Genomic DNA, 22902 nt, shown 5'->3' on the forward strand with positions numbered 1-22902 from the left:
CTCAGTCGGTAGAGCATGCAACTCTTGATCCCCAGGTCATGAGTTCAAGCCCTATGCTGGGTGTAGAGATTACTTAAAAAAAAAAAAAAAAACAAGGGCGCCTGGGTGGCTCAGTCCTTAAGAGTCTGCCTTCAGCTTAGGGCCTAATCCCACGGTCCTGGGGATCGAGCCTGGCATTGGGCTCCCTGCTCCGCGGGGAGCCTGCTTCTTCCTCTCTTGCTCCCCCTGCTTGTGTTCCCTCTCTCACTGGCTGTCTCTCTCTCTGTCAAATAAATACAATCTTTAAAACAAAAACAAAAACACCCAGCTTACAATGATGACATATCTTTGCAACTTTTTTTTCTTAGTGGTACGTTTAAAAATGATGCATCTTATAACTGGCAGCATCTTAAACTTGATGAAATACGGTAATCCAGAAGATGTTACCATCCCTTTGCTTGAAGCGCTTTGGTGCTGTTTTGTGAATTTTAAAGGAAATAGAATATGGACAACATTTTAGTCTTCAAAGTGATTCCAATATAACCTATCCCACCGGATCCTCACAATCACCGTTTGGAGGAGGCAGGGCAGGTACGATGGTTGACACACACACACACACACACACACACACACACGCTCGCGCGCTCGCGCTCTCTCTCTCTCGCGCGCGCTCTCTTTCTCTCTCTCTCTCTCTATCTTGAGCAGGCACAGCTCCCCGACCCAGCTCATGCACCCTTTCCCGAATGCTGCCTCACAAGAAACCGGCTCAGATTTCAGGCTTTTGCTGGTGGGGGAAAAGTTCTGCTCGCCCTAGGATAAGTGAGAAATCCTTCTGGACCCTTTCTCCGAAGGGCATTAGCCTCCTGACCCGGGCCAGGGGGCACGCAGGAAAATCCTGCTTCTGTCTACTCCTGCCGGCAGTTGGTCAACCATTCCTGGGCTACGACGCAGGGACCAAGCGGACAGGTGTGGATCAGGAGGGCACTCACCTACCACTCAACCCTCCGCGCTCCGGAGGCGGGGTCAATTCCCCCCGTCCGCTCCCTTCCGGGTCAGCGGGAGTCTCAACCTCTAAGCAGTCTGGTTCTCAGACCACCGCCCCTCACGTGACCAGCCCCTTCGCCCACTCACCCCCCACCCTCCTCCTTGCGCCATAATCTCCGCCCTCCCCCTCAAAGCCCCGCCCCTGGCCTGGCGCAGGCCCCGCCCCTTCCCATCTGAGGGGCGGCAGGAGGGGGCCTGAAGAAAATGGCGGTGAATCAAAGTCACACCGAGAACCGCCGCGGGGTCGTCATCCCTTTTGGCGAAAGGTGCCTGAAGGGAAGCCGGGGGGCGGGGAGGGGTGCTCTTAGAGCCGGGAGGAGACCGACGGGTGGGGCTGGCGGTTTGCAAACTCTCAGCCAGTCGGGGCCTTTCCCGCTTTTTCGCGTGCAGCAGGCGGAGCCCCGCCCCGCCCCTGGAGCGCGCGTGCTCTCGCGGGCGTTTAGGGGCTCGGAGGTGGCAGAGGCTGGAGCGCGTGGCCTCGCTCAGGTAAATGGACGGGTGCGCGGTGCGAGGCGCTCGTCGCCTAGAAAGGCGGGAGCGCACTGGCAGTAGTGGGGTGTCGCGCCGTCCCTCCGGGTCGCGTGCTGCTGCCGTTGGGAGCGCGAGCCACAGCGGGGTGACGGCGGCCGGGGAGGGGGGAGCGGTGGGCGCGCCCCTGTCGTTTTCCCGGGAACACCGAGGGGAAAGAGGCGGGAGTGCGGACAACTCTGTGGATCCCGCCCTGTTGGGGCCTCGCCTCGCTCTCAGGACCTCCAGAAGACCCGTTTCTGTTCGCCCCGACGTGGGTGGGGGGATGACTACTCTTACTTTACCGTAAAGACGGCCAGACGCCTAGGGAGGAGGACGCTGGCTGCGTGGCGCTTCGGGGTTCGCGCGGTGGCTGTGCGCGGGGCCGCCGGGGCCCGCTGCTCGCTCCCCTTCCCACCTCATGCCTCGCCTCCCCTCCGCTCTCCTCGGTTCCTCCCGCCCAGCTTTCCAGTTCTTAGACTTGGGCTCCCGCCTCCGCTCCGACTGGCCCTCGGTCTCCTTTGTGGCCGGGTAGCGGTGAGATTCCGACACTCAGTGCTGTGCTCCGGGGAGACTGCGCATTTGTCGGGAAGATCCGCTAAGACAGCACCGATTGCCGATGTCCAGATCTGTTTTCTCTGCTTCCTCCCCCAGAAAATGTTCTTGACAGGTTCCTACCGGCGGTGGAGGCCGTCCGTCTTCCCTTGTAGTAGGAGATGATGGCCCGCCACTCTGACCGCGAGGTTTCCCTGCTCACGGGCCTAGAGCGCTTTGACCTGGGGTGCAGGTGTCGCTGTGCCCTGAAGTCACTTCTGATCTGGTGTTTGGGCATCTTCTCGCTCAGCCTCTCTGCTTTTCTGTGTGTAGGTTGGAGGCAGGGCATAAAGCATGTTTTAAAAAATTATAACAGAAACACTGATTTTATGGTCCTTTGAGTTATCTTGATGGGGTCCACTCTGTGCTCTTGAATGCTTAATCATCGCCAAACACTAACTAGTAAGAGCTTTATACTTAATCACTGCTCTATCTACAATGAGGATTGATAGTATTTCCCTTATTTCTCAGGGAATTTCTGAAACTGAAACAAAGAGAAATAAAATGCTTAAAATCATACTGCCAGTGCATGTGGGAGAGCTTTGATTGGGGTTTGAACTTCTCAACTCCAGCTGTCCCTCAGAAAGGAAAAGGACTGCTTCTCTGCTTTCTCCTCAGAAAAGACCCACCCTGTCACTGCTCTGGCTTCTTGTATAGAAACTATGATATTTCTTTATTTTTATTTTATTAAATTTTTTTATTTGAGCATAGTTGACACACAATGTTACATTAGTTTCAGGCGTACAACATAGTGATTGGACTGCTCTGTAAGTTATGCTATGCTCACTGTAAGTGTAGTCACCGCCTGTCACTATACAATGCTATGACAGTATCCTCGACTGTGTTCCCTATGCTGTGCCTTTTATTCCTGTGACTTATTCATTCCAAAACTAGAAGCCTGTATCTCCCATTCCCCTTCACCCATCTTACCCAGCACTCCAACACCATCAGTTTGTCCTCTGTGTTTATTCTGCTTTTTGTGTGTTTATTCGTTTTGTTTTTTAGATTCCGCATATGAGTGAAATTATATGGTATTCGTCTTTCTCGGTTTGATTTATTCCACTTAGTGTAATACCCTCTGGGTCCACTCATGTTGTTGCAAATGGCAAGATGCCATCCTTTTTTATGGCTGCATAATATTCCTGCGTGTGTGTGTGTGTGTGTGTGTGCGCGCGCGCGCGCGCGCGTGTGTCACATCTTCCTCATCTAATTTTCTATGGAGGAACACTTATGTTACTTCCATATCTTGGCTACTGTAAATAATGCTGCAATAAACGTAGGGGTGCCTGTATCTTTTCAAATCAGTGTTTTCATTTTCTTTAGGTAAATACCCAGTAGTGGAATCACTGGATCTTATGGTATTTCTATTTTTAATTTTTTTGAGAAAACTCCATACTGTTTTCCACCGTGTCTGCATCAATTTACGTTCCTGCAGACAGTGCACAAGGGTTCTTTTTTCTCCACATCCTCTCCAACACTTACTTCTTGTCTTTTTGATTTTAGTCATTCTGACAGGTGTGAAGTGATCTTTCATTGTGGTTTTGATTTGCATTTGCCTGAAGATGAGGGATGTTGAGCATCTTTTCATGCGTCTGTTGGCCATCTGTATGTCTTCTTTGTAAAAATGTCTGTTCAGTTCCTCTGCCCATCTTTTAATGGGATTGTTTGGGGTTCTTTTGGTGTTGATAGAACCTACGTTAAAGAAATAGGTTGAGAAGGAGAAGATTGGTTGTATTTTGACTTCTTTTGCCTATTCAGAATACACATTTGAGAAATTCATCACACTGTAGCTGTGTTCTGGGGAGGTGGTTTTTGTTTTTGTTTTTTTACCCCCAGCTAAGTTATAATTGTGCAGATAGGACTCTATTGGTAAATAGGGAAGACACTGAGTTTTCTTTTTTTAACCAATATTCTAAGATTGTGCAGATAGTACCATATGTGTTTATTGTAGAAAAATTAGAAAAAAAATTAAATTACCACAGATTCCAACATCCAGTGCTTTTTACATTTTGGTTTGTATCCTTCTGCACTTCCCTGCATGGAAATACACACAACACCCCCCACACCTGAGACTGCTTTGTAATTTGTTTTCCTCACTTACCAACGTATTGGGAATGCTCTCCAGTATCAATATCTACATCATTATTTTCAATGACTGGTATTCCAGTATGCATGAATCTTTGTTCGAGCCCCTATCCAGGATGTTCAGGGTGTAATTTGTCATTGCTGTAAACATTGCCTCAGTGAACACTTTTGACAACTTATCTTTGCCCACCTGTCAAAATGTTTCTTGCAGATATGTTCCTGGAAGTGGAACTGTGGGATCAGAGGATATAGACTTTTAAAAAAGACTAAAATGTATTTTTAAAAAATATGAAAGTTCTGTAAAAATATTTTAAATTATACAAAAGTATGGAGAAATATATATTTTTGCAAAGTCACCCTATATCAATTTATATTCCTCTCAATACTCAGAGTGCCCATTTCACCACACCCTTGACAACACCTGGTATTAAACTTTGCTATTCTGCCAGTCTGAATAATTGAATCTTTAAAAAAATTTATTGCAAGTGAATTTATTTTTTCCTAAGGTTGTTGGCTATTTGTCTTTGATAAACTTTCTTTGTGAATTTTCTCCATTTTTACTAAGTTGTTCATGATTTTGTGTTTGTATGTGGTAAAAAATATAAAATGAAATTTACCATATTAACTATTTTTAGAAAATAGAAATTATATATATATATAATATGTACAACATGATATGATATACATATATGTAGTGAAATGATTTCTACAGTCAAGCTAATACCATCTCCTTATACAGTTACCATTTTTTTGGTGTGATGCATGTGCCTGAAATCTACTCTCTTAGCATATTTCCAGTGTTCAGTATACTCATTTTTTATTTTTATTTTTATTTATTTTTTATTTATTTTTTGAAGATTTTATTTATTTATTTGACAGAGATAGAGACAGCCAGCGAGAGAGGGAACACAAGCAGGGGGAGTGGGAGAGGAAGAAGCAGGCTCACAGCGGAGGAGCCTGATGTGGGGCTCGATCCCACAACGCCAGGATCACGCCCTGAGCCAAAGGCAGATGCCCAGCTGCTGTGCCACCCAGGCGCCCCAAGTATACTCATTTTTTTAAAAAGATTTTACTTATTTATTTGACAGAGAGAGGGCAAGGGAGCACAAGCAGGGAGAGCGCAGAGGGAGAGGGAGAAGCAGGCTCCCTGCTGAGCAGGGAGCCCAATGCGGGGCTCGATCCCAGGATCCTGGGATCATGACCTGACCCGAAGGCAGAAGCCCAACCCACTGAGCCACCCAGGCATCCTTTCAATATACTCATTAAGTGTAGTCATCATGCCTACAGTACATTGAATCTTTAAACTTATTCATCCTCCGTAACTATGAATTTGTACCCTTTGACCAGCATGTCCCCATTTCTCCCATTCCCTGAGTCCCTCCCTTGTAAACACCATTCTACTTTTTGCTTCTATGCATTTGACTTTTTTTCCCTTAAGATTCTACATATAAGTGAGATCATACAGTATTTATCTTTCTCTGGGTTATTTCAGTTAGCACCATGTTCTCAAGTTTCATTCATGTTGTAACATGTGACAGGATTTCCTTCTTTCTCATGATTGAGTGATACATTATATATATAAATACCACATCTTCTTTATCCATTGATCCATTGACCCGACATGTAGGTTGTATATCTTGGATATTGTGAATAAGCTGCAGTGAACGTAGGAGGGCAGGTATCTCTTTGATATCCTATTTTCATTTCCTTTGGGTACATACCGAGAAGTGAGATTGCTGGATCATATGGTAGTTCCATTTTTATTACATTGATTGATATTCATATGTTGAACCATCTTATGTTCCAGGAATAAATCCCACTTGGTCATGTGTGTAATCCTTTTAATGTACTGTTATATTCAGTTTGCTAGTCTTTTGTTGAGGATTTTTGCATCAGTATTTTTCAGAGATGTTAATCTGTAGTTTTCTTTTTTTTTTTTTTAAAGATTATTTATTTATTTGACAGAGAGAGAGACAGCCAGTGAGAGAGGGAACACAAGCAGGGGGAATGGGAGAGGAAGAAGCAGGCTCTTAGTGGAGGAGCCTGATGTGGGGCTCGAACCCAGAACGCCAGGATCACGCCCTGAGCCGAAGGCAGTTGCTTAACCACTGCGCTACCCAGGCGCCCCAATCTGTAGTTTTCTTGTCTTATAGTATCTTTTTCTAGCTTTGACATCAGGGTAATGCTGGCCTCAGAGAATGACCTTGGAAGTGTTCCCTTCTCTTCAGTTTTTGGGCAGATTTTCAGGAGGATTAGTGTTAATTATTCTTTCAGTGTTTGGTGAATTGTCTAGTGTAGCTCTCTGGTCCTGGGGTTTTCTTTGCTGGGAAGTTCTTGGTTACTGATTCAATCTTTTTACTTATTATTGGCTTGTTCAGGTTTTCTATTTATTCATGAATTAGCTCCTAGGAATTAATCCATTTCTTCTAGGTTATCCAATATGTTGGCATACAATTTTTCATAGTATTCTCTTACAATCCTTTTTATTTCTGTGGCATGTGTTGTAATGTCCTTTCTTTCATTTCTGGTTTTGGTAATTTGAGTCATCTCTCTTTTTTTAATTAGTTCATCTCGCCAAGGGTTTGTCAGTTTCATTGATCTTTAAAATAACGCCTGAGTTTCACTGATTTTTTATTCTGTTGCTTTTGTATCCTCTCTTTTGTTTATGTCAGCTTCGATTTTTATTTCCTCCCTTCTCCTAGGTTTGGGTTTAGTTGTTCTTTAGTTTCTGAAGGTGTAAGGTTAGGTTGTTAACTTGAGATCTTCGTTCTCTTTTATGTATGCATGTACAGATAGAAACTTCCCTCTTAATAGTGCTTTGTTGCATCCCATAGTTTTGGCATGTTGTGTTTTCATTTTTATTTATTTCAAGGTATTTTCCAATTTCCCTTGAGACTTTTTATTTGACCCATTGGTTATATAAAAATGTCAGTTGTTTCATTTTCACATATTTGTGGATTTTCCAGTTTTCCTCATGCTATTGATGTCTAGTTTCATTCCATTGTAATCAGAAAAAATACCTTAGATGATTTTTATTTTCTTGAATTTGTTAAGACTTGTTTTGTGGCATAACATGTAACCTATCATGGAGAATGTTCCACGTGCACTTAAGAACATTGTTGAACCACCATATTGTACACTTGAAACTAACACAACACTACATGTTAATTATGCTTCAATAAAAAGTAAAAAAAGAAATAAAGTTAGTCTCTTGTAGATAGCATGTAGTTGGATCTTAAATTGTTCATCCTTTGGAAGGTTCGTATATCAGAACCATTTCTCTTTAGCTGGGAACCTACTTACAAATTATAGATAAAATTATGTAAAATCTTTGCATATTTAGTATCTGGCAGTTACTTAGAGCTCAATGCATTATAAGGACATTAACTCAAATTCAGATGATTAACTATTGAAGCTTGAACTTTTGCTGAAGTTCTCGTTAGTGCTGGGGACAGAATAGTATTTGATAACCTTTGCCAAACGGTGCTGTGAAATTTCATTTGCAGTTTTTACCTCTTTTTTAGAAGCTTGTTGTCTCCACATGATAACATTTACCAACATGGTGAAAAATCATTCTTTGTTTCACCGCACTATACTTTGACTGAGGTTTTGCAGTCAATATGCCGTCCTTGTAGGACAGTGGTTCTCAGTCTGGGATGATTTTGCCCCCAGGAGACATTTTTGGTTTTCACAATTTGGGGTAGGAGTGGGCTACTATTGATATTTGGTGGAGAGAGGCAAGGGGTGCTGCCAAACAATCTACAAAGCACAGCCCCCAACAACAGGTAATTAATAATTACCAACCCAAACAGTCAATAGTGCCAAGAGTGAGAAATCCCACGTATTAGATGCTGACCCAGGACCTGACAGAATGAAACTGCAAAGAGTACTCCTACCTCCTGAATATTTCAGCACGTCTAGAGCCAAATTTATGTCCCTACTTCCCAATAAGCTGCTTTTTCTGATTTCCCTATTTCTTTGGAGACGAAGACCACCTTTGATTTCTCATGACTTTTTTGTCTTCCATATCCAATGAATTACCAAGCTCAGGGGTTTCTTTCTTCACAGTCTTTTAAATTTGATTAATTGATTTATTGAGGTTTTACACTTTATAAACCCACTTTTTTACTGAGGTATAATTCATATAACATAAAATTTGCCATTTTAACCATTTTAAAATGTAAAATTCAGAGGCTTTTAGTATATTCACACTGTCCTGCAATCACCACCATTGTCTAATTCCAGAGCATTTTCATCATCCCAAAAGAAACTGTACCTATTAAGCAGTCACTCCTCATTCCTCACTCAGCCCAGCTCCTAACAACCTCTGATCAAAAGTACAACCAGACAAAAGATAATAAAGCAATAGAGGAACTGAACAACACTATCGGATCCAATTGGCCCTAACAGACATATATAAAACCCTCCACCCAACAACACATAATATACATCCTGGGCTTTTTTTGTTGGAATTTTTTTGGTTACTGATTCAGTCTCTTTACTTGTTATAGGTCTATTCAGATTTTCTTTCTTCTTTAGTCCTTTTGGTTTGTCTCTAGGAATTGATCTATTTCAAATAGATTATCTAATTTGTTGGCATTTAATTGTTCATATATTTGCTCATAATCCTTTTTTTCCCCTGTAAGTTCTGTGATAACATCCGCACTTTTATTTCAAATTTTAGTAATTTGAGTTTTCTTTCTTTTTTTCTTAGTCTAGGTAAAAGTTGCTCAATTTTGCTGATCTCAAGGGATTAAGTTTTGGTTTTATTGATTCTTTTGTTTCTATTCTTTATTTATGTCCGCTATAATCTTTATTATTTCCTTCCTTCTGCTAGCTTTGGGTTTAATTTGGTCTTGTTTTTCTAGTTTTCTACTGTGGAAAAGTAGATTATTGATTTGCTCTACTTAAAAAATTGCAAGCATTAAAAGCTATAAATTTCCTTCTTAAGCACTACTTTTGCTACATCTCGAAAGTTTTGATATGTGTGTTTTCATTTTTATTCATCTCAAAATTTCTAATTTCTAGTGATTCAATTCTGTTTTCTAATTTCACTTGCAATTTTTTTGATCCATTAGTTTAAGAGCATTTTATTTAATTTTTACATATTTGTTAATTTGTCACATTCCCTCTGTTATTATAATTTCATTCCATTGTGGTCAGAAAAGATACTCAGTATGATGGCAATCTTCATAAATTTAGTGAGACTTGTTTTGTTGCCTAACATATGGTCTGTCTTACAGAATGTTTCATGTGTATTTGAGAAGAATGTGTCTACTACCTTTGTGGGTGAAGTGTCCTTATATGCTAGGTCCAGTTGACTTTTATTAGATGCATTCATGTTTATATTTGTAATGTCTTTTTGATGATTGGCATTTTATCATGATATAATAATGTCTCATAATAATTTTTGTTTTAAAGTCTATTTTTTTCTGATATTAGTATAGCCACTGCAGCTCTCTTTTGGCTACTGTTTGATGGAAAATCTTTTTTCATCCTTCCACTTTAAACCTATTTGTGACTTTGGATCTAAAGTAAGTCTTTTGTAGACAGTATATAGTGGTATCATGTTTTAAAAATGTCTATTTTGCCAGTCTCTGAGTTATAATTGGAGGGTTTAATTAATTTACACTTAATGTAATTATTGATAAGGAGGGACTTAACTTCTGCTCCTTTGCTATTTGTTTCCTATATGTTTCACTTCCTTCATTAATGCTTTCCTTTGTGTTTAATAGGTATTTCCTAATATACTATCTTGATTCCCTCCTCATTTCTTTTACTGTTTATATTTTAGTTATTCTCTTTGTGGTTGTCCTGAAGATTACATTTAACATGTTAATTTATAACAATCTAGTTCAAATTAATACCGATTTAGTTTTTCTTTAAAGATTTTATTTATTTACTTGAGAGAGAAAGAGAGAGCAAGTGAGAGAGAGACAGAGAGCATGAGTGGGGGGGTAGAGAGAAAGGGATAAGCAGATTCCCTACTGAGCAGGGAGCCCTACACAGGGCTTGTCCCCAGGACCCTGGGATTGTGACCTGAGCCAAAGGCAGACACTTAACTGACTGAGCAAGACCAATTTAGTTTTAATTGTATGCAATAGATTTGTTCCTATATAGCTCTGTCCCCTTATACTGTTATTGTTCCAAATTACATCTTTATACATTGTGTACCCATCACTGTAGATTTACAATTATTGTTTTGGTTTTTTTTAAAGATTTTATTTATTTATTTGACAGAGATAGATAGAGACAGCCAGCGAGAGAGGGAACACAGGCAGGGGGAGTGGGAGAGGAAGAAGCAGGCTCCCAGCGGAGGAGCCTGATGTGGGGCTCGATCCCATAACGCCGGGATCACGCCCTGAGCGGAAGGCAGACGCTTAACCGCTGTGCCACCCAGGCGCCCCTACAATTATTGTTTTATGCAATTGCCTTTTAATTCATATAGGAAGAAATGAAGAGTTCCAAACCAAAAATACATTAATACTGACTTTTATATTTACCTATGTAGTTAGCTTTACCAGTGTTGTATTCTCTGTTTATTTGTATGGGTTTGATTTACTGTCTGTGTCTTTTTATTTTTATTTTTTAAATTTTTTCTAGAGAGGGGTGGGGGAGGGGCAGAGGGAGAGGGGGAGAGAGAATCCCAAGCAGGCTCCACACACAGCATGGAGCCTGATGTGGGGCTCGATTTCATATCCCTGAGATTATAACCTGTGCCAAAATCAAGAGTTGGACCCTTTTTTTTCTTTTAAGATTTTATTTATTTATTTGACAGAGAAACAGCCAGCGAGAGAGGGAACACAAGCAGGGGGAATGAAAGAGGAAGAAGCAGGCTCCCAGCGGAACAGGGAGCCCAACGTGGAGCTCAATCCCAGGACTCTGGGATCATGCCCTCAGCTGAAGGCAGACACTTAATGACTGAGCCACCCAGGCACCCCAAGAGTTGGACCCTTAAGTGACTGAGCCACTCAGGTGCCCCTCTAGTGTCTTTTTATTTTAGGCTGAAGGACTTCCTTTGGCATTTCTTGCAGTTCAGACCTACTAGTGATGATCTCTCAGTTTTTGTTTACTTGGTAATATTTTAAATTCTCCTTAATTTTTGAAGGGTGTTTTTGTCAGCTACAGAATTTTTGGTTGACAGGTTTTTCCCCCCTTTTAGCACTTTGCATACGTCATTCCACTACCACCTGCCTCCATAGTTTTTTTTTTTTTTTTAAGATTTTATTTATTTAAGGAACACCTGGGTGGCTCAGTCAGTTAAGGGTCTGCCTTCCACTCAGGTCATGGTCCCAGGGTCCTGCGATCGAGTCCCGTGTTTGGCTCCCTGCTTAGCTGGGAGTCTGCTTCTCCCTCTCCCTCTACCACTCCTCCCTACTCATGCTCTCTCTGTCTCTCTTGCTCTCTCTCTCAAATAAATAAAAGTCTTAAAAAAATTTTTTTTTTTTAAGATTTTTATTTGTTTATTTGACAGAGATAGAGACAGCCAGCGAGAGAGGGAACACAAGCGGGGAGTGGGAGAGGAAGAAGCAGGCTCATAGCGGAGGAGCCTGATATGGGGCTCGATCCCACAATGCTGGGATCACACCCTGAGCCGAAGGCAGACGCTTAACCGCTGTGCCACCCAGGTGCCCCTAAAAAAAATTTTTTTTAATAATAAAAAAAAGATTTTATCTATTTGAGAGAGTGAGAGAAAGAGCACAAGCAGGGGGAGGGGTAGAGATAGAGGGGCAAACAGACTTCACACTGAGCAGGGAGCCCAACGTGGGGCTCGATCCCAGGAACCTGGGGATCAGAACCTGAGCCAAAGGCAGCCACTTAACTGACTGAGCCACCGAGGCACCCCTGCCTCCATCGTTTTTGATGGGAAGTCAGCTATTTGCTTTATTGAGGATTCTTTGTACATGATGATTCTTTTTTCTCGCTGCTTTGAAGAGTCTCCGTATTTGGCTTTCAGCAGTTTGATTATAATGTGTCTTGGTGTGGATCTCTTTGAGTTTATCCTGGTAGGAGTTTGTTGAGCTTAGATATGTAGATTCATGTCTTTCATTAAATTGGAAGAGATTTTGGCCATTATTTCTTCAGATATTCTTTATGCTCCCTTTTCTCCTCTCCTCTCCTTCCGGCAGTCTCATTACGTATTTGGCTGTGAGCTGGATTTTGTTCCACAGGTTTGTTAGACTGTTCATTTTTCTTCATTCTTTTTTCTTTCTGTTACTTGGGTAGTAACTGTTATTCTTAATTGACCTATCTTCAAGTTCACTGATTCTTTCCTCTGCCTCCTGAAATTTGCCATTAAGCCCACCACTACTGAATTTTTCATTTTACTTATTGTAGTCTCCACCTTCGTAATTTCTATTTAGTTCATTTTTCTATTTCTATCTCTTTATTGATATTCTCTACTTTTTGAGACATTGTTCTCATTATTTCCTTTGGTTATTTAGACATGGTTTCCTATAAATCTTTAAGCATAATAAAATAGTTTATTTAAAGTTGTGGTCTAGTGGGGTGCCTGGCTGGTTCAGTCAGTAGAGCATGTGACTCTTGATCTTGGATTTGGGAGTTTGAGCACCACGTTGTGGGTAGAGTTAACCTAACAGACAAACAAATAACGTCTTTGTTTAGTTAATCCAATGTGTGGGCTTCCTCAGGGCAGTTTCTATTAATTTCGTTGTCTAATGTTCACAGAAGAACATATGGGCCATACTTACTGGTTTCTTCGTATGCCTCGTGATTTTTTGTTGTTGTTGAAAACTTGACATTCTGAATATTATAATTTGTCAACTCTGAAAATCAGAATTTCTTTCTTCCTCAGGGTACTTTGTTGCTGTTTGTTGTAGTTATTGTTTGTTTGTTTAGTGGCTTTTCTGAATTATAAATTTTGTAAAGTTTGTGCTCTTTGTCATGTGTGGCCACTAAAGTCTCTCTTGTGTGAACTTAGTAGCCACCTAGTGATTCGAATATTTCCTTATATATCTGAACCAAAACAAAACAAAAACAAAAAAAACCTCCCTGCCTTTGCAGATGGGGTCTGCCTGTGTGTTTGGAGCATGTTTTTGTCACTCAGCCAGGCAGTTTAGAGCTCTGTCTTAGCTTTCACTTCCTGCTTGAGCAGAGTCTTTTTGTCAACCAGAGGTAAAAGTTTTGGGCCTTCTCAGTTTTCTTCTGAGCATGAATCCAGCCCTGGGAAGATGTGCATGTACCTTTCTAGATTCCCATGAATATGTCAGAGCTTTTCAAAGCCTCTATTCCCTAAAGCATCTCATCAGCCTTTCCTCCGTAACTTTTCAGTTTTGTTTGCACTAAGTGTCATCCTTTGCCCCAGACAGTAGCAACTAATACATTTACCTTGAACTGTTTTTGACAAATGCACCCTGGGTAGTCACCTGGGTAGTGCCTGAATTAGGCACACACCCTTTGAGGCAGCCCCTCAAGAGAGCTACCAGACAAGTTAAAACAACCACAATTCTTTGAGAATAAGGTGTGTTCTGCTCCCTTTGGTACTTGGCACTTACACTAGGAATGTGGGTTATTTTTAAAGCTCTTGCCAAACTGGGAATTGGAGGATGGTACCAGGGTAGGTTAAAGTGTCATAAAGTTCTCTTACTGAGACGCAGCTATTTTTTCTTGATTAAACATTCTCTTAGTTACTATAAGGTTTTGATTAGATTCCAGAGTTCTGAACTGAGTTTTGGAGTTCCCTAATTTTTTAAGATTTATTTATTTATTTGAGAGAGAGAGAGAGAGAGAAAGAGAGAGAAGAGGCGCAGAGGGAAAGGGAGACAGTGTCTCAAGCAGAATCCTCACTGAGTGTGGACCCTGACTTGGGACACGATCCCAGACCCTAAGACCACAACCTGAGCCCAAACCAAGAGTCCAACACTCAAGCAACTGCACCACCCAGGCACCACTTGAGTTCCCTATTTTTCCTGACATTTTTGCTGGCATCTTATATTTTCATTGTATTTTAAAAAGCCCTTTTTATCAACACATCACCACCCCAGTTCCAGTTCTTATTGCTGCACATCAGGAATATTTTAGGGATTCTTTTTTTTTTTTTAAAGTAATCACCACACCCAACATGGGACTTGAACTCATGACCCCAAGATCAAGAGCTGCATACTCTACTGACTAAGCCAGGACAGCACCCCTTAGGGATTCTTAAAGTGGTGCCTCTGATATACCACCACCTCCTTGATCATGTGACTAGCCTGCTGAGATAGCTGCAGCTCACAATTTCTCCTTGCCTATTAAATGGTGTCTCTAAGCTCTAGTTCCAGCGTGGCTTTCCAGCTCTATTTCACTATTCTCCCCCCTCCCACCACTTCCGTGCTGTTTGGATGAATCCACACAGGTAGGCTGCTCCCAAGTCTGCAATTTGTTTTCCACTGCATACCTCCATTAATACTGCTGTTGCATCTCTATTCATGCTGTTTGCTCCCCATCTGGATTGTGCCCCACTTTCACCTTTGCCTACTGAAACACCATTCATATCTTCAGAATCAACTCACACTTCATCCTTCCTATAAAGCCATTTTTAGTCACTTTAACCAAAGCTAATCTCTCCTTCTACTAAATTGCTATGATATTTTTGTGCCATTAATATGATGTATGTCATATCATTGCTTGCATTGTTATCTATATTTATGTTTTCATTCACCCATTCTTTCCATAAATATTTAGTAACACCCACTGTTTGCTAGGGCTACAGTGGAAAGACGTCCTTAATGATCATTAGTTAAGACATTGAACAAACAAGCACATATCTATTATAATAATTACTTAGAAAGAGAAGAAACCCAATAGGATTCTGTGAGTGAGAATAGGATGAGTCCAAGTTTCTCAGGTTAATAGTGAGGGGAGAACATGGCAGAGGGAACAACATGCCAGAGGAATCTGGAGCACTTTGTGTGCCTTATCATCTCTATCAGAGTCAGAGAAACATTTCCATTACCACAGTGCTTTATACTTACTGCATACAAAGAATAAAAATTGGTGAGTAAACATTAAAAAGAAGGTAAATTTGATAAGAAAAAAAAAGAACCCAGGGCGCCTGGGTGGCTCAGTCAGTTAAGCCTCTGACTCTTGGTTTCAGCTCAGGTCATGATATTAGGGTCCTGAGATCAAGCCCCATGTAGGGTTCCCCACTCAGTAGGGATTCTGCTTCCCCTCTCCCTCTGCCCCTCGTCCTGCTTGTGCACTCTTTCTCTCTAAAATAAATAAATAAATCTTTAAAAGAAGGGAAAAAAAAAAAAAGAACCCAATGATAAAAAGGGAGAAGAATAAGTTAATAGAGAATAAGATCATTTAATTTCCTTTCTATTTCAATAAAATAATGGCAGTAGCAGCAGCAGCTGACATTTATTGAGTGCTTACTCTGGGCTAGAGACTGCTAAAAGCTCTATAACTTCTAAATTGTGTGGTGTCTGCCCTTTCTTTTCTGCAGTGTCTTGACTCAGTGTCAGGATGTAGAGCTCTCCTTCCTACAGCAACCAGAGGGATCCAGTTACTTCAGTGGTACAAAGAAAGGAACGTTGTTTCTTACTTCATATCGGGTAATTCTACTTCTACTTTGATTGGATTAACTGCACATTTGTTTTCCTTAAAATGGAGAGAGGTTAAACATTGACTTTCAAAGTGTTTTAAAACATTCACACTTTTATGACTTTCCGTGTTGAGGAATATGGAAGAAAATGAGTGATGTTTCTCAGTTAGGCCAGGACATTAAAGCAGCCTAGACCTTAGAATTGCTTTGCTGTGTCTCAGTCTGTGGACAAACTGCATTCCTTCTCTGAAATTTCTTTCCTCTCCTAGGTGATCTTCGTGACTTCACACACAGTCAGTGACCCCATGTTTTCTTTTATGATGCCATTTGATCTGATGAGTAACTGTACCATCGAACAACCAGTCTTTACCCCCAACTTCATTAAAGGAATCATTCAGGCAGCTCCAAATGGTAAGAGTTCCCCCTCAGGAGTATATATTTTTTTTCTCAAAAACTTCCAGAAGGTTGAAGATTCAGACTTGGCTCGTGCTGGAATTCAAAGAAAGCTGCCCTGCTCCATTGGGTAGTGCTTCTCTCTCTGTCTGGGGCAGTCCTCTCTGGCCAGCGGTGCCAGCATCTCAGTGAGTGTGTGCCATTTCTTCCCCCAGGTGGCTGGGAAGGACAGGCTACTTTTAAATTAGCCTTCAGAAAAGGAGGTGCCATCGAATTTGCCCAGTTGATGATGAAAGCTGCCTCTGCTGGTGAGCAATGCTAATAAAGATACTAAACGCTTTGGGGTTTTGAGGCCTGTCACCCACCTGGTCAAGACTTTGGCCTCTGTGGTCAGGCAGTTGGTAGCTGCACATGTATTGGGCAGACATTTCCTGAGCCTCCCTACTACGGGACACGTACAGTCCTACATGCTGGGAGCAAGATTATTCAGTCCCTCCTTTTCTTAAAGGAGTTTGCAATTGACTAGGAGCTTATACTCAGACATCTGAACGACTGATTTTTACCTGATAATCTTTTGTCCATTTAAATGCTGGTCTCATATCATTGAGTAGTCTCATTTTCAGGTCAGGGAGCCCCAGCTGCCTGAGCTCTTTTTCCTCTGTCATGCCTTTTTGTCTTTTCTCCTCTCTAGCTTTGCCTTTGTTTCTCTTAGGTTTAGTTCCCATCTTCCACAAGAAGAGGGAAGAGGTATTGTCAAGCGCTAAAGCATTGATCTAATGTATGTACCAGATAACTCTTTCAGACTTTGATACATATAATCCTTTTATGGGACGCCTGGCTGGATCAGTCGGTCGAGCATGTGACTCTTGATCTAGGGGTTGTGAGTTCAAGTCCCATGTTGGGTGTAGAGCCTACTAAAAAAACAAATCCTTTAATGATATATTTTTATTTAATCTAGCCTCATTTCATACCCCTACTCTCTCACCTTTTGTACTCTAATCTAACTGGACTGCTTTGTGTCTTGTTCTCTCATCTCTGAGCCTTCATGTGATTTGTTCTTTCTGGGTAATTTTATTTATTTATTTATTTATTTATTTATTTATTTTTAAAGTAAACTCTATACCTAATATGGGGTTTGAACTCACGACCCCAGGATCAAGAGTCTCATGCTGTATTAACTGAGCCTGCCAGGTGCCCTGAAATTTGCTCTATCTGGAATGTTCTTTCTCTTTCTCCCTTGCCTCCACCCTAACTCCAATCTAGTTGAGATGAACACAATCTAGTTGAGACAGACATATGCAGATATGCCACAATAGAGGCATGGACGATGTGCTGGGGACACAGAAGGATGGAATGAATTTTCTAGCTCAGAAGACTGACTGGATCATGGTGCTATAAACCATGATTAAGAAACAAGAGACAGTCTAAGTTGGAGAGAAAATGAGTTCAATTTTAGATATAATAATACTAACATTTATTGAGTGCTTACCATATAGTGGGCAGTGTTCCAAGCCCTTTACATGTGTCAATATTTGTAACCCTCACAAAAACTTATGATGTAGCTACAATCATTATCCCCAGTTGATAACAGGGAAAACTGAGGCGGTGATGGTCATATAATTTCCCAAGGCTGTACAGGCAGACAGTGATGGGGCTAGAATCTGAACCCTAAACCTCTTCTTACTCTTTTTTTGAACTTTTTATTTTGAAAAATAATCATATCTCTGGAAAAGTTGCAAGAATATTACAACAAACTCTCATGGACCCTTCATCTAGATTCACCCATTATTATTATTTTTTTTAAAGATTTTATTTATTTATTTGACAGAGACAGAGACAGCCAGCGAGAGAGGGAACACAAGCAGGGGGAGTGGGAGAGGAAGAAGCAGGCTCATAGCGGAGGAGCCTGATGTGGGGCTCGATCCCAGAACGCCAGGATCACGCCCTGAGCCGAAGGCAGACGCCCAACCGCTGTGCCACCCAGGCGCCCCTAGATTCACCCATTATTAACATTTTCCCACATTTCCTTTATCTTATTCTTTTTTTGCTTTTGTTTTTACTGAACTATTTGGGAGTAAGTCACAAAGATCATTTCCTTCATTCCTAAGTATCTGAATGTAAATCTCCTAGGAGCAGGGGTATTCTCTTGTCTACCCTCAGTCTACTTATCAAATTCAGAAAATTTAACATTGAAACAATGCTATTATTTAATATATGGTTTATATTCGTATTGAAATGATTAACCCATTACTGTTGCTAATTCTAATAGCACACTTTTTTTTTTTTCCCCAATCAGGATCTAATCCCAGATTACACATTGAATTTAGTTGTCCTATGTTTTTGGTCTCCTTTAATCTGGACTCAGCCTTTCTTTGTCTTTCTTGACACTGACATTTTAAAGAGAATACGGGCTTATTGTTTTGTAGAATTCCCCTTAATTTGGATTTGTCTGTTTCCTCCTGCTCAGATACAGGTCATGCATTTTTGCAGGAATACTATATAAGTGTTGTTGTATTCTTTCATCCTATACTCTTAATTCCTACATCTTATTAAATGTGAGGTACATTGGAAAGCTAGCGGTCAGTGGTTGTGCAGCTCAGAGTTCCAAAGATGACCTGTATCTGGAGACCGATTTAGAAATGCTCAGCACACAGGTCATCTCTGGAGCCACGTGAGTGATAAGATCATTCAGTGACTTAAGGATGGTATTCCAAGGGTCCTCAGCATCTCAGGGATGGGGAGGGGAGGGGTGACCGTAATGAAGATTGCAAAGGGGCTGACTGAGGTAGGAGGAGAATTGAGGGAGTTTATTATCCCAGAGGTCAAGGAAGGAAAGTTTCAGGCATTACTGAGTGGTCATCTGTCAGCTGCTGCAGAGGTGTTTGATAAAGTGAAGACTGAAAAATGTGCATTGCGTGTGGAAATTTGAGTTTGTTGTTGGTCTTAGCAAGAGAGAAGTGCTAAAGAAGACAGGTGGCAGAAAAGCCATATATAGGAAATTGAGGAGTAAGAGATTTTTTTTTACCGTTACCTTTAAGATACAGAGCAAAGATATAAAGGCCAAGGAGTTCACATGCTGTACCCAACCAACAGCTCTTCGTTGTCCAAAGGGCAGTTAGGATCTGGAAGCCTGCCACTGGCAGACAGAGCATAGCCATGTGGAACCCAGAGTCAGGGCACACTTGGAAGTCCAGCTCCTCTTTGCTACAGATGTCTGTAGAACTCAGAATAATTGCATACTGGGTCTTGACTTCACTCTTATTTTTGGCCTCACAGTACTGAGGGGGCTTATTTTTAGGATTATGGACTAAGGATCAGGCAGCTTGAGGGGATCCTCTTTGTGCTCTCATTAAGATCTGCTTCTTGGTCTGCAAAGCAACAGAGTCCCAGCAGTTACATAGCTACTTGGAAAGAGTTTAGGCAACTTATGTGAACTTGGCCCGCTGTCTGGACCTACTCTGGGTCTGATTATATCATGGCTTAGGTGTGGGAGCCTACCCCCGCTCCCCCAGTAAGAGTCAGGCTTGTGAGATGGGCTCCCTTGATGCCTTTAGAATTAACTACCCATCATGCTTCGTGATATGATTCTTTGACCCTTTGCAGAAGTCCCTTCCCCTCTGCAGAGCTGACTTGTTGGGGCTCTTTGATTCTTGTTTTTACCAAATATATATTGAGTACCTACTGTTGCCCAAACACTACATGAGATGATTGAGAACACAACAGTGAACAAGGCATATATAGTCCCCACCTTTGTTAAACTTACAGTCTAGTGAGAGTAATATAAGAAATAAGCAAACAGGGGCGCCTGGGTGGCTCAGTCAGAGAAGCATCTACCTGTGGCTCGGGTCATGATCCCAGGGTCCTGGGATGAAGCCCTGCGCGTGCTCCTTGCTCAGCGGGTAACCTGCTTCTCCCTCCTCCTCTGCCTGCTGCTGTGCCTACTTGTGTGCTCTCTCTGTCAAATGAAGAAATAAAACCTTTTTAAAAAAGAAGAAATAAGCAAACATATAAGTTAATAAAATAATTACTTCTTCTGGAAAGGATATTAATAGGATATTGAAAAGGAGGATAATAGGGGTAAAGAGGACAACTTTAGATTTATAATGAATTAGTTAAGATAATGCTAGCTATTGAAACAGGTAAACCCCAAATTATCAATAGCTTAAGACAATACATATTACTGCTTATGTAAAGGACAATCGGCAAGGGTAAAAGGGGGCTCTGAACTACATAGCCCTTCAGGGACCCAGGGTACTAGAGTCTCTGCCATCTTTAACACATGGCTTCCACAGCCTCTCTGGATAGTCAGCAGAGAGGGAAAGAGAGTAAAGGTTTCCTGGGAAGCTTGTACCAGGGAAGACCCGGAAGCGGTGTACATTACTTCTGGTCATATGCCGGAGGCCAGAAATTAGTGTGGTAGGCTGATAATGGCTCCCAAAGATATATCCATGTCCTAATCCTGAGAATCTGTGAATGTTGCCTTGTTTGGAAAAAGAATCTTTGCAGATGTGATTAATTTAAGGATCTTGAGATGAGGAGATTATCCTGGATTATCCAGGTGGGCCCCAAATGCCATCACAAGAGTCCTTATAAGATAGATGCTGAAGAAGATAAACAAGAAGTGCTTGCTTGCTTCTGTATCACGTTGCCATTACATTGGTCTTTAATGGATGTATCTTGCCAACTTGATAGAATCCTCACTTGGAAGTGTTTTCTGAATATTTTTTATGGTAAGTGCTATGCTAGGCCCTGAATAAGCACAGGCAAATAAGACATAATCTCTGCCCCCAAGAAGCATACAGTTCAGGACAAGGGAGGTGTATATTTTTTATCTTGCATCCTGGGAGCATTGTTGGACACACATGTAAGATGGTGGTTGATACTGTATTAATTATTTGGTTGATAGCTGCTGTACATCTGACTTAAAAGAATTAAAAAGTCCCTATTTTGCCGAACTTGTCTTCTCAGCTGCCAGAGGAGTTCCACTTGGAAGTGTAAATTGCTGGTTCAGCACTCCAGGACTGTACGTAGTTACTGGGCAGGGGGGCATGATGTACACCCAACAGATGCCTTGTCCAGGTAAGGAATAGCAGGGAAGTTCTTCTTGGGAGGTGGAAAAGTATGCCAGGGGCTCAAAGATCCATTCATTGCTAGTTTGCCTCCAACTCTGCTACAGGAGAAACAGGAGAAGTTTAGGAAATTGGAAAATGGTTGAGTCCATGACTTCGTTTCTAGACTGAAGCCCAGCGGCAGGTCAGTAAGTGACTGGGCTTCAGCTTCCGGATCACTTTTAAGTATAATGTACCCATATGGAACATACCTGGGCAACTCCTGTTAGTGGGAATAGTCACTTCCTGCTTATAGTCTGAGCAGAAAAAGTGTGCTCTTCCCCACCTCCCCCTTCCCATTTCTCACAAGTTTAGCCATCACGCTTGTGCCACGCCCTTCAGCCTCACTCAGGACTCCAGCTTTATGCCCTATGCCTTTCAACAATTGTGCCTGTCCACAGTGATTCTCAAACATGGTCTCCTAACAGGCTGTCAACAGGCCCCCAAGTGCAGCCCTTTCTTGGTTTCTCCTTGGAACATGACATACATGTCTACCAGCTTTTAGTTTTTTACACAACTGATGCCACAGAATTATATTTTTATAGCTGTATGACAAAAAATATAATCTAATAATTCTTTTAAATGCATTAGTCTCTTAGAGGCTCCTGGGTGGCTCAGTTGGTTAAGCCAGGTTGTGATCTCAGGGTCATGAGATTGAGTCCTGTGTCAGGCTCTGTGCTCAGCTCAGAGTCTTCTTGAGATTCTCTCCCCCTCCTTCTCCCTCCGCCTCTGCTCCTTCCCCCACTTTCATGCTCTCTCTCTCCTTAATAAATAAATAATCTTTAAAATAAATAAATAATTAGTCTCTTAGAAAACAAAAAATGGAATTACAAGCCATTGTTACAAAAATATTAGCTTTTGTCATTGTCCAGTGATTCACCTTTACTGAGATCTTTATTTCTGTAAAGATGGCTTTAAATTATTGTCTGGTGTCCTTTCACTTCACCCTGCAGGACTACCTTAAGCACTTCTTGCCCTGCAAGAATGAACTCCTTCAGCTTTTGTTTATCTGGGAACATCTTCATTTCTCCCTCGCTCTTGAAGGAATTTGGCCAAATAGAGGATTCTTGTTTGACAGTTTACTTCTGGCCTCTAAAGTTTCTGATGAGCAATCTGCTAATTATCTTATTGAGGAGCCCTTGTATGGGATGATTCACTTCTTTCTTGCTGCTTGCAAGATTCTCGCTTTGTCTCTGTCTTTTGAAAGTTTGATGAGAATGTATCTCGGTGTGTATTTCTTTAAGTTCATCTTACTTGAAGTTTATTGAGCTTCCTGAATGTTTATAGTCATGTTTTTCATCAAATTTGGGAGGTTCACAGTCATTATTTCTTCAAATATTTACTCTGTCCCTTTTTCTTCTCCTTCCGGGACTTTCACAGTATGTATGTTGGTCTGCTTGGTGGTGTTCCACAGGTCCGTCACGTTCTGTTCACTCTTCTTCAGTGTTTGGTTTTTGTTTTTTGTTTTTTTTCCCTATTCCTCAACCTCTACTGTTTCCATTGTCTTGTCTTCAAGTTAATGGATTCATTCTTCTGCCTACTCAAATCTGAATTTGAATCCCTCTAGTGAATTTTTCATTTCAGTTACTGTACTATTCAGCACCAGAATTTCTTTTTGGTTTCTTGTTAAGTTTTCCACCTCTGCTG

The 22902-nt window shown here is 41.5% G+C and overlaps 1 protein-coding gene across 2 annotated transcripts in view; it reads left to right on the top strand.

The window, feature by feature from the left end:
• Window positions 1-1161: 1161 nt before the first annotated feature.
• WBP2NL (WBP2 N-terminal like) overlaps window positions 1162-22902 on the top strand; it is a 32633-nt gene continuing 10892 nt past the window's right edge. For both annotated transcript variants that reach the window (XM_040637619.1, XM_040637618.1), the window contains exons 1-5: window positions 1162-1289; window positions 15656-15764; window positions 16024-16165; window positions 16363-16455; window positions 21116-21226. In XM_040637619.1, coding sequence (XP_040493553.1) covers window positions 1228-1289; window positions 15656-15764; window positions 16024-16165; window positions 16363-16455; window positions 21116-21226 — 517 coding nt within the window. In that variant the 5' untranslated portion in view covers window positions 1162-1227. The remainder of the gene's footprint in view (window positions 1290-15655; window positions 15765-16023; window positions 16166-16362; window positions 16456-21115; window positions 21227-22902) is intronic.

The sequence above is a fragment of the Ursus maritimus genome, unplaced genomic scaffold (assembly GCF_017311325.1).
Source record: "Ursus maritimus isolate PB19 unplaced genomic scaffold, ASM1731132v1 scaffold_21, whole genome shotgun sequence".
NCBI lineage: Eukaryota > Metazoa > Chordata > Mammalia > Carnivora > Ursidae > Ursus > Ursus maritimus.